Here is a 12,434-nt window from a genome sequence, read left to right as displayed (position 1 = left end):
CGTGCCCCATTTGCATATGATGAAGTTGAATTGGTTTGAGTGGAGGTGCCACTCGTGGTTGTTTTTTGCCGTCCTGCTGAGGGAGTTGGCTAGAATGTTGTCTTGTCCTGGGAGGTGTATGGCTGAGAGGAGAATATTCCTCTGAATGCACCACTCCCATATGCGCATTGAAATTGTGAGGAGTGTTTGTGAGCGTGTTCCCTCTTGTTTGTTGATGTAAAATTTGACTGCTGTGTTGTCTGTCACAATTTGAATCATGCAGTTGGATATGATGCAGACAAAGGCCCGGAGGGCTTTCTCTACTGCCATTAATTTGAAGGCATTGATGTGAAAACGGCGGTCCTGATGGGACCAATGGCCGCTGACTCTGAAGCCCTTGAGGTGTGCGCCCCAACCCGTGTTGGAGGCAACTGTCGTTAGGGACATGGAGGGACGGGGTTGATGGAATGGCATTCCCAATTGAACATTGTGTCGATTTGTCCACCATGAGAGGGATTGAAGGACATCGGGAGGTGGGTATAGGATCCGCGACTGAGGGTCGTGGAGGGGATCGAAAGACTTGATGAACCAGTTTTGGAGGGGTCTCATCTTGAGACGGGCGTGAGGTGTGACGTTTGAGATGTGGCCAAGGATAGATTGGATAGCCCAGGCTGAGGCTTGTTGGGACCGTTGGAGGTTGAAGATGGCTCGCTGGAGGTTTAGGAACCGGTCTTCTGGAAGGAAGGCTCTCTGGAGCGTAGAGTCTATGATAGCTCCTATGAACTGGATCCGCTGTGTGGGTTGAAGGAGATTTTTTTCCTGGTTTATGACCAGACCGAGGTCCTGTAAAAGAGATAAGGTGTAATGAGTGTCGTTATTCAACTGGGATTTGGAAGAAGAACACAATAACCAGTCATCCAGGTACGGAAAGACCATTATGCCTTGTTGGCGGAGATGTGCGGCTATGACCGCCATACATTTTGTAAACACCCTTGGGGCTGTGGATAGGCCAAAAGGGAGGGAAGTAAACGAGAAGAATTTGTGTTGTATTGCAAAGGTGAGGAATCTACGATGTGACTGTCTAATTGAGATGTGGAAGTAGGCATCCCTCAAGTCCACCGTTGCCAGCCATGCTCCCTTTGGGATGAAAGGGAGTATGTTAGGGAGAGTGACCATGCGGAATTTGCGTGGAGTGATGAAAGTGTTGAGTTTACGGAGATCGAGAATGGGGCGTAGGCCCCCATCCCTTTTGTCTATCAAAAAGTAGCGGGAGAAGAAGCAGGAGTTAGCTTCTTGGCAGGGGGTGGGAGAAATAGCTCCCTTGTGGAGTAGAGAGTTTACTTCTTCCCAGATGGTGTGGGAGGGCTCAGTGAGGAGGACATGTCCTACTGGGGGGTAGGTGTCAAATTCTATTGCGTATTCCCTGTCGATGATATCTAGCACCCAGGTGTCTGTAGTGATAGATTCCCAAGCTGGCAGAAAGTGATGAAGTCTGTCTAAATAAGTGAGATGTTGGGTGGTGGTGAGAGGGGGGGGGATGGAAGGGGAGGTCGTGCTAAAAACGGCGTTTGTTGTTGTTTGAGGGTCTGGTACCACGGTACTGACCTCTAGAGGAAAGTTGGGGGCGTCTTGGAGTTGTAGAAGAAGCATATGGTCTCTGTCGTCCTCTATAGTAGGAGGTGTTGAAGGGTCTATTGTAGTACTGGGGGCGATAGTAGTAAGGGCCCCAACGTTGACGCTGGTAAGTATAAGGTTGTTGGTCATACTTATAGACTGTTTGTTTCATCTTGTGAGAGTGTTCAAGTTGTGAGTCCGTTTCAGGATTAAACAATCCTGCTTCATCCATAGGGAGGTCCTCGATAAGGGTTCTCTGGGACTGTGAAAGGATGGCAGCCCTGAGCCACGCATGCCTGCGTAAAGCTACTGAGCCTGCAATAAGCTTGCCTGAGGCGTCAGCTGTATTTTTTTGCCACGTCTTTTTGGAGACGTGATAGGAGCAAAGCTTCTTGTTTAAATGCTTTAGCCAAAGGTTGGTCTGATGGAGGCAAGAGATCCAAGTAAGGGGAAATTTTGTCCCATAAGAACATCTGATAGACACTCATGTAAACTCCATAATGAGCCATCCGTGCGAAAAGGCACGCTGAGGAATAAAATTTTCTTGCCATGGCGTCCAATTTTCTCCCTTCTTTGTCAGAGGGGGAAGATTGGTTTCTTTGCACCGGTTTAGGTTGAGCATCAGTTACTACAGAGTTTGCTTTTGGCATTTTGGAAAGCCATGAAGCTGTTGAAAGATCAATACGGTACAAGTTTTCTGCCCTTTTAGGAGTTGCTGGAACCATAGCTGGGGCCACTCCTGTATTTTTAAGGATCTTAAGTATGGTAGGGTTGGCAACACAGTGGATGCTGGTACTTGTTGTTCAACTGATGTAAAACAGGGGTCTGAAACTGTATCTGTTGGCTCAGGAGTAGAGAGATTCAGAGCTCTGGAGAGTCGAATTAAGAGGGCTGAGAATTTTTTGAAGTCCTCTAATTGTTGAGGAGAGGGGTCAGGGTCTGGATGGGGGTCCTGAGGAATAGGAGTATCATCAGTAGATTCTAGGTCAATGGTTTCTGAGTCTGTTTGAGGCAGAGGAGTTGGATCCAAGGGGGATGGTTGGGGATTTGGATCAATATGTTGTTGAGGAGGCTGAGAGAGTGTAGCAGTGGGTGGTGCACGCGGTGGTTGCGGGTACCTGGGATCGGGTGGGTGGGGGGCATTGAATCCTCTAGCATGTTCAGGAGGAGGAGGGTAGAAATAAGGGTACATAGGGTAAGGTGGAGGAGGAGGGTATAGATAGTAAGGGAAGTCTTGGTAAGGGTAGTATTGGTCTGGGGAAAAGGAGCGGGTCCTTTTAGGGTGGGGGGAGGGAGTTGGATAGTCTTCTGGCTGAGTAGAAGGAGAGCGGGGGCACTGCCGGGCGGGCTGCGTCAGAGGCCTGGGTTGCGCGGGAGGCGGAGTCTCCCGCGGTACCGGAGATTCCGGCGGTTCCGGGGAAGGAGGTGGGGGGGACTGAGAGGGAGGAAGAGGAGGAGGAGAGACTGAGGGATCAACTGCGGAGCGCGGTTCCAGCATACTATGTGGATCCAGGAGCTCAAGCGGGGGGAGGTGAGGGGGATCCTCCATCTCAAGCAGGGAAGGCAGCGGCTCCTGAAGTTGGAGCGTGGAGTCGTGAATTTGGAGAGCCGGTTCCAGCGTGGGAGGGCTCAAGGGCTCATCGCCAGTGAGTTGCCGTCCCTTTTTTTGTTTATTTGGCTTTTCTTTAGATTTAGACCTCGCGGTCTGTTTGGAAGTTTTTTGTTTCTTTTTCGGCGGCTCCGCTGGGGAAGTGCTCACCGAGGGGGAGTTACGCCTATCCCCAGCACGTGGGGAGGGAGGCTGAGAGGAGAGTTGTAAAGGGGAGGATTGTTTGGGGGCGGGAACCTGCTGGGGAGCTAAAGCGCGCTCGTATAAGAGGGCTTTTAGTCTCGCTTCTCTGCCTTTTCGAGCTCTGGTGGTGAAGCTCAGGCATATTTCACAGGTTTGCAAGTTATGAGACTCTCCTAAGAAAAGAAGGCATCTAGAATGCCTATCAGCTTCTGGGAGGTTAACTCCGCAAGCTGAGCAATTTTTAAAATAGAGGGAAGACATTCTAGCCTGTCTGGAAGAATCGTCAGTCGGTCCGTGGTCAGGATTGGAGAAGGTAGGTAGCCGAAATAACAAGTCCAAAGTCCAGTAACGCAAGAGAGAAGGGGCGGGGGATGGGCGGAGCCTATATTGCATTTAAAAAATCATTTAAATATTCATTAAATCTCTAGAATGTCCAGATTGCTGCGCAGGCACACAGGAAAACCCATAGGTGCGCATTTTACGGAGGACACGAAGAATAAAAGGCATTTTGTGTTCTGCAGTTCGGCAAAGCTGAACTTAGAAGATTTCTAGAAATATCTGGGAGAAAGAGGGAAGATGGCACAACCAATACACATATTCCTATTTGTGTTCCATGAATTTTATTTCAGAATGCCTGGAGACTTGGAAAGCCATGACTAAATTTGCTGAAACAACAATGTATATTAAGCCACATTCATTAACAAAGCTTGGATTCTAAAGAAGCTGCTCCCAAGATCCTCGTACTGAATGGAACAGGCAATTCTTAAAATACTAAGTTATTTAGAGCTTTATAAGTAGCCCATAACATGGAGTTCAAATCCATAGTATAAGTCTGCAGAGATAAATAATTTTTCCATGCTAATTTCCCCTTGCCACACACTACACACACCTAATTTCCAAACAGAACTGACAGGAGAGCTTGCCATGTAGGTCTAGGACTTCAGTTGAATACAACCTGGAAACACAATGTCTCTGTTTCAAAAGATTCGTATTTCCAGTGATTTTGTTGAAGGGGAAATTTAAAAGAACAAATGTTATTGAAATAAGTAAATAAAGTAAATAAAAAAATATAAAGAGGTTTTAAAAGATTGGAAAGGTAACAGCAGAAGTCTTCACAGAAAGCTCATGTGAACAATCTGCTCAAAGAAAGCTACATGTATTTAGAGTACCAGAACCATACATATCCTCTGCTGTTGCCCTTCAGTGGAAACAAAACAATAAACCATTTAATAACAATTTTAAAAGGAAAAAGGAAGTGAGAGGGCAGAAAGGGGGGTCTCTATTTACTATACTACAAATATACTTATCAAGTCCAAGGTGCTCATAGAAGTTATCAAGTTCTGGTACCTTCTTCCAACTGGTATAATAAGTAAGGTATCAGGGAGGGAGGGAGTATAGTTAAAGTGAGGAGGGAGGCTAGTATATGGCCAAATTATTTTCTAGACTCTTTTTACGCATTCAAGAAACCACCACCACCACCACCATCATCCCAATTCTTTCACATCTTCTATTCCATGGTGGGAAGGGGACAATTCTTGCAGTTTTCACACAACAGTACTGCTATTTCAAAGACACTGGGGAAGAACCTTACGAATACTCATAGAAGTATCCAGGTTTTAAATACAGATTTATGAACAAATGCTATGATCCACATTTCTGTAATAATATTCTTACCTATACTAGCAGGATTGCCATAGTTTATTGGCAACTCTGGAGGTCTTCCACAGTGCAACGCAGCAAGAGCAGATCCTTTCCACACCACATGCTTGCAGCCTGTTTTATTATCAAACAAAAATATAAGTATAGACATATTTGATAACTAAATATATGTAGTTCACATACAAGTCATTTTGTATAATGGGCATACTTTTGCTTGTGCGAAGCAAAGACTGTCTTCCAGCTCCTAACAATGTTTGGACTCCTGGAACACTCTGTGGAATTTCTTGTTCTAGAAGTGGTCCTAGTCGATGGCATATCTGGAATAGGTGATCAGGTGCCAAATGTCTATAATATTTTACCTATTGAAAAATGAAAAGGGAAATATTCAATGTTTAACCATGATTTTTAAAGAAAAATCAATTAAAACAACTTTGAGAAAGTTAGCAACATTTTACACATGGGGGGAGGGGAATTCAGAATGATAGTTCCACCTTCACTCCAAAGAACCATAACACAATATTTTAACCCTGCCTCAACGTAACAAAAATTATAATTTGAATAGTAAGAGAATCAAAACCAATGTGAAAGCATTCAAATGTTATGGCAAATTCAGTGCATACTTTATTGGCATTTGGCTTTTTGTGTTATTTGAATCTGTCTCTGCTAACAAGATATGGATGCTAGACAGTCATAAATTATATCTAATCCTTAGTTTACTGTTTCTTTAAGAACACTCATGGCATGCTACCTATTCGGAAACAGCAATTGACAATTCGAGAGAGAAAAACAAACCAGAAGTGGAGCAGACAAGCTATGGGTCATTTGGCTAAGTACCATGAAATCTGTGGCTTAAGCAACAAACCATGGCCAACAAAAATCATGATTCAACATTTGGTAATTCCTAAACATGTCAATATTTGAATCCAAACTGACTAAAATAATTCAGTATTAATATTGAGAAGTCTTATTACTTGGGTGTTCTAAAATGTCCATTTTTTTCCTATTCATTTTCTCAGTAATTCATCTAACAACTCTGCCAGATAGGTTCATATCACAGATAAGGATCCCAAGCTAAGGCAGCAACCTAGTGAGTTCAAAGCAGACACAAAGTCAAAATAAGTGCTCTGCTTCCTGTAAACTAATCTCCAAATAGCAGTAAGCTAGCTTTCTACATAACTTATATATTTATGTATAAGTTGGCCTCATGCATAAATTTAAATTGAAAATGTTGTGCATGCATATGATGCAAGGTGTAGAAACTGATCACAAGCACTTGAACTGTTCCCATTCTGTTATCCTTGTGAAGGTTCTAATCTATTGTAAGAATGATAGATTCTATCATTTAGATATTTTTAAAACTGTAAAATTATGAGCTTACAGGAAAATGTGGAAATGATGAAAACATTAGAAATGATTAACTTGTCCCACTGATTTCAGTGGGTCTGCTTAAATTATGCTTAAACCTAAAGCCAATCCACTATTCTCATATAAGTAAATGCATAGAGTTGCCATGAGCTTTACAACACTATGTAATTCCAACAAACATCTGTCTAAGCCAGTGGTTCTCAACCTGGGGTCCCCAGATGTTTTTGGCCTTCAACTCCCAGAAATCCTAACAGCTGGAAAACTGGCTGGGATTTCTGGGAGTTGTAGGCCAAAAACATCTGGGGACCCCAGGTTGAGAACCACTGGTCTAAGCATTCATGCAGAAGTAGTTATTTTTCAACCTCAGGTATTAATTTGCTCCTATATTTTATGTATGTTAAGTTGCAAAAACTAAGCTCCCAAAAATGCAACTTTTACTGTCAGAAAAGATCCTATTTAGATTTCAGCATTATGTAACAGCATTAGAAACCTTGGGTAGTATCCAGCATTGGACTTTATCTAACAAAACAAAAGAAGCAGGAAGGGATCTCTCTCCTTTACTGTTTCTGCCTTGCATACTTCTGGAAAATTATGTCTTCCATTTGAGAAAATCCCACAAAAATTAGTTTGCCTGTGGCTCTAAGAGCTGCAAGCGTGTAAGAATGGCAATCCATTCAAATTTAGTTGTACAGAAACTGTTCTGTATCTATATATATATAAATGCTCTGTGCGTAATGAGTACCCTAAAAACAAAAGAACCAATGAACGAAATCACACCAAATTTGGCAACAAAACGTCTCACAACACAAGGAGTGACCATCACTAAAAAAAAAAAAAGATTTTGTCATTTGGGAGTTGTAATTGCTAGGATTTATAGTTCACCTATAATCAAAGAGCATTCTGGACTCCAGCAACGATGGAATTGAACCAAACTTGGCACACAGGACTCCCCTGACCAACAGAAAACACTAGAAGGGTTTGGTGGGCATTGACCTTCAGTTTTGGAGTTGTAATTCACCTACATCTAGAGAGCACTGTGGACTCAATGATGGATCTGGACCAAACTTGGCAGGAATACTCAATATGCCCAAATATAAACACATATGGAGTTTGGGGGAAATAGACCTTGACATTTGGGAGTTGTAGTTACTGGGATTTATAGTTCATCTACAATCAAGGAACATTCTGAAGCTCACCAATGACAGAATTGGGGCAAACTTCCCACACAGAACCCTCATGACCAACAGAAATACTGTGTTCTTTGTGGTCTTTAGCAACCGTTCTGACACCTCCTCACAACCCCCTCAGGGGTCCCAAACCCCAGGTTGAGAAATGCTGCTTTAAGGCCACCCAGTCCAATTCCCTTCACCAAAGCAAGAAAACATAATCAAAGACCTCCTGACAAAGGGCTATCCAGCCATTCACACACACACACACACACATATGTATATGACAGATGCAGTATCAAAGATCTGAAAGGGACCCCTAAAGAAGGACAATATGTTGCATGTTCCAGAGTAGGCAAACCAGACATCAACACTGACAAAGAAACAGCAAGAAATACTGTTTACCCACAAGCATAAAGACATTACATATATTAGAAACCAACACTTTCTCATTACTTTATTTTCCAGATCACCAGACTGGGCCACAGCAACACGTGGCAGGGGACCGCTAGTTCTTTATAACATCTTGGTAAGAAGAGAAATTTTGCAGTTTTTCTTCCCAGCTATCAAATGTTTAGAAACCCAATTACAAAAACACCAAATGCTTATAAACACAAAATCAATTGTAATCATATTATTTTAATATGGATTGTCCCCCATAAAAGATGTCTTGTTGAAGGCTTTCACAACATGAATGACTGAGGTGATATGTGGTTTCCAGGCTGTATGACCGTGTTCTAGCAGCATTTTCTCCTGACATTTTGCCTGCATGTGTGGTTGGCATCTTTAAAGGATCTGTATGATATGTATGAAAAACAAACCCCAAAGGATAACAAAGATCCCCCCTCCCCCTGGAGTACAGCCTTTTTTTCTGCCAGCTCTTCTACTTGCTCCAGCTTATTTGAGAGGAACTTGCTGACATAAACTGCTGAGTTTAAAGAATTTGTATGCAGTTGTACCTGCTCCACATTTTCCATCATCAATGCTCTAATCTCCATTCCATTAACTGCACTGCTGCCAGATTCCTTGCAAACTAGGAATAGACACTCAGGAATAATTTGTGTTCCGCTTCCTAACCATTTCCCTAATTCAGAAAAAAAGGATTTCAAGATAATCAGCTGCCAAGACAAGAAGAAATTCTTCCAAGAGGCATAAGGAATTTATCCAGGTTCACAGATTTCCTGGGACAGACAACATATTTAAAAGTACCCACATCCCTTCAGAGGTTCTAAGTATAAGTGTGCCATTTAGTGATCTGCCCACAAAACTAGAACAATGAAACATTCTACTGCCATCATGTTGCCAACACAGAAAACTAACTCAATGAGTCCTCTGGCATCATATACTACTTGGGACAGATACAAAGTTATCATAGAGGACATGAAATCCTGATTCAATCCTAAAAGAACAGCCACAGAATGAATGATAAACTCTGCTAGTACAAGAAGTTAATGGGACTCCCAAGACAACTAGAGCCACAGTAGCAAAGTGGTTAAAGCAGCCAGCTGCAGGAAAGGCTGCTGACCAGAAGGTCAACAGTTCAAAGCCGCGAGTCAGAGTGAGCTCCTGATTGTCAGTCCTAGCTTCTGTCAACCTAGCAATTCGAAAGCATGAAATGCGAGTAGCTCAATAGATACCGTTCGCTGGGAAGGTAAAAGCGTACCCCAACATCCCGGCAAAAAGGTTGAAGATGTCTACAGACAGCAAGGCTCCTTCAGCATGGAAAATGGAACAACAGCACCTGCCCATGGCCAGAAGTTGAGCATCGCCTCCAGATGCCAGAGATGGAAAAAAGGAGAAGGCCTTTTTACCTTATCTGTATATTGTACATCATTGTTCGTGTAAATAAGCATTGAAGGTTTGCCTTATATGTGTACTGTAATCCACTATGAGTCCCCCCGGAGAGATAAAGAGTATTTAATCATCCAGGGGAATTCCAACACTAAAATTGAGAATAACTTAGACAATTCATGAAGATAGAGCAGTGCAACTCCCCCGCCTGCCCTTCACAGCAGAAACTTCATTCAGACAGCCTCTGTAATACATGTCAGGCTAGTATGCTCAGGCCCTGGATCATTGCTGGTTTTGTTTCGTTTTTGTTTGTTTTTTTGTTTTTTCATTTACCAGCCTGACAATAAGCAGCAGCTTCAGGGACACTTGGTATTCCTACTTTATGATTTTCATGGTTCAGTAGAGATTTGGATAGAAGTCTATAGAAATGTTTTGGATTCTCCCTCTTAATGAATAATAACAATTTTCACATGTACCCAGTACAGAAAAATGATATAAAAGTAAGACAGTATGTCTTCCAGAAAGACCCAGGTCATTTCACTTTTTTAGGTAATCTGTTCCATAAAAGAAATGCAGCCTCATCGCTAAGAAACTGTGATAAGCTGCAACAATGGTGTTATAGCGTTATCCTTCATGCTACTCTCCTGATGTTTACCTAAAACAAATGTGTGGGTTACCCACCATGTCTCTCCATAAAAAAGCAGCCACTGGAGCCAAGAGAACAGAGGTGTTTTCTTTGCCCAGCTTTAGAAGCAATGAAAGATTCTCAATGAGTTTGACGATGAAGTATTTTTCCCTGCACCTACCACACAATCTTCAAAATATTTTTTAGCTTTTTGACACATGTTCGCTTTCTAAACAACTGATTACTGTTTTTCTCTACCTTAACATCCTTCTCTTACTATTTTCCTACTTTAATACATAGCCTAAGGAAAGGAAAGTAACAGCTATAACTGCAATGATCTGATATTGCAGTAAACCACTGTACATAGAAGCTTTCCCAATAGTTTTTTAGAAATAATTTTGGTGGATTAGTTAAATAAGCACCTTGTGTTAAATAATTTATTATTAATTATTATAAATCATTATTATTAATCATTATAAAAGAATATATATTCGGCAATACCTCCTCTAAAACCACCACAATTTTTTCTGGTTCAAAGGGATTTTTTAAAATAACTGTGTTCCTAGACCTTCAATCTACAACTACAGAGACTTGATGTGAAAGTGTGACATTGTCACACAACTGTATTTTGACCGTTTATTTAAGTCTTGCAAACAGAATTGTTATTACATTACAACTAAATGCAAAATGCCTTATTTATCTAAAACCTCTTTTGAAACATAAATTTAGTTTGCTTTAGGAGGAGCTCAGTAGTCAAGTGTTCACACAATAAGAAAGGAATTCTAGAGAGGCAATGTGGTTTCTAGAAAGACCCCATACAAGACAGGTTGTAGCAGTTACCAAAAGCATTCTGGGATTTATACTCCTTCCCTAAGATTCCAGTTAGATATTATCTCTCCAAGATAAGAAATTACATTACAAATGATAGAATGACTGCAACTGATAAAAAAAACTACAATGGATTTTCAGACAAAAACAGCTGATTATTTTAATTCTGGGTTTCTCAATCAAGGTTCACTTCAAAGATCAAACACTTCTAGGAGATGTGATATAGTAGCAAATAATGTCCATAGATCCCAATGCATGTTCTTCAATAGTCCTGATCCTACACCAGGATTTCCACAGTTGCCATTTCCTGGATCTTGCAAGGTTTGGAAGCAGTTTTGCATGCAGCACAAGGACTGTGATTTGAAGAAAGCTGTCATCCCCGCAAACATAATATTAAAATGCTAAATAATGCTTTGTTGAAACAAGCCAGCTTCATAACCCATGCCAATAATGAAGTATACCATAATTTATTACGATCTCTTAACATAACCATGGAAAGCAATAAAAGCAGTACAAGCTAAGAACTATGTTGAAATCTGAAAGCAATCACAAGGAAGCCGCTACTAAAGCAAAGGCAATAAGTAACAAAGAATCAAAGTATTAATTAACTATATATACGCAGTAAATAAAGTATTTCTTCAGTTATTTTAATGAAACCTCAAGTTCATTACTACAATAATGAAAGACTATAAACCCAAAACTGGGATCCCTGGTTTTCTCCCTTCTGGGGAATCATAATATATATCAAACAATCTCAGTTCTCCAAGGGACAATCCTTTTGTTGTGAAAATGGTTACACTAGTGCACAAGGAAGTATCAAGCTGCCAAGGAAACACCATGTTTTGATAAAGTACAATACAATTTGAAAGAGAGAGTTGAATGGGGGTAAAGAACAAAAACACAACCCAATTCCAATTAGTTCTGACCTTACTGAGTAGGCAGAGAATGCTGGTTTACTGATGGATGGGGGAAACCCAGAAAATTGGCCGGGTTGGGAAAAAACATGAAACTGAGCTTCTGAAACCCTCAACATAGGTACTACACACTGCAACATTATGTTAGTAGTCTAACTTGTAATTCTACAATTGTTCCATTCTACAGCTCTTCCAGATTGCAAGGAAAAAGAAAACATTCCTTAGTTTCAAAGAAAGGATGTCCCCAGAAGAGGAAGGATAAAACAGAAATGTGCTACCTCTAGGAAGAGATGCTCATAATAAATGAACAGGTATGATGTAATTGATATTGCAAGCGAACCTGTTTTGACAAACAAGGAGGGCAAGAAGATTGCCATAGGGAAAGGGCTGTACATTTTCCAATTTGAACTCAACTTCAAAAGTCAGTATCAGCATCTTACATGGAACCCAGGACCACATCAGAATATAATCATATACCACTGCTGACTGATAAAATATCTGAATTTTATCCTATCTAAACATTTCTAAATATATACTTTTTGAAGAACGTTTAGGGAGCATCTCTCACTCCACTATGACACATCAGCAAGAGAAACTAAGTATAACATTGTTTTCTTGCCTTCAGTAGAAAAAATAGAAGTATTCTCACGCTTATTTCCCTGACTATTCACACCATTAAAGATTGTGTGAGTTATTTATAG

At 41.2% G+C, this 12,434-nt stretch overlaps 1 protein-coding gene across 4 annotated transcripts in view; it reads right to left on the bottom strand.

The window, feature by feature from the left end:
• The window catches only part of PHIP (pleckstrin homology domain interacting protein), an 82,264-nt gene that overhangs the window by 60,077 nt on the left and 9,753 nt on the right, over nt 1–12,434 (bottom strand). For all 4 annotated transcript variants that reach the window (XM_060752946.2, XM_060752947.2, XM_060752948.2 and 1 more), the window contains 2 exons: nt 5,253–5,403; nt 5,060–5,158 (listed from right to left, as the gene is read on the bottom strand). In XM_060752946.2, the coding sequence (XP_060608929.2) occupies nt 5,060–5,158; nt 5,253–5,403 (250 nt within the window). The remainder of the gene's footprint in view (nt 1–5,059; nt 5,159–5,252; nt 5,404–12,434) is intronic.

This window comes from Anolis sagrei, chromosome 1 (genome assembly GCF_037176765.1).
Source record: "Anolis sagrei isolate rAnoSag1 chromosome 1, rAnoSag1.mat, whole genome shotgun sequence".
Lineage (NCBI taxonomy): Eukaryota > Metazoa > Chordata > Lepidosauria > Squamata > Dactyloidae > Anolis > Anolis sagrei.
The sequence above is the reverse complement of the archived record's forward strand: the minus strand, read 5'-3'. Positions and strand labels throughout refer to the sequence as shown.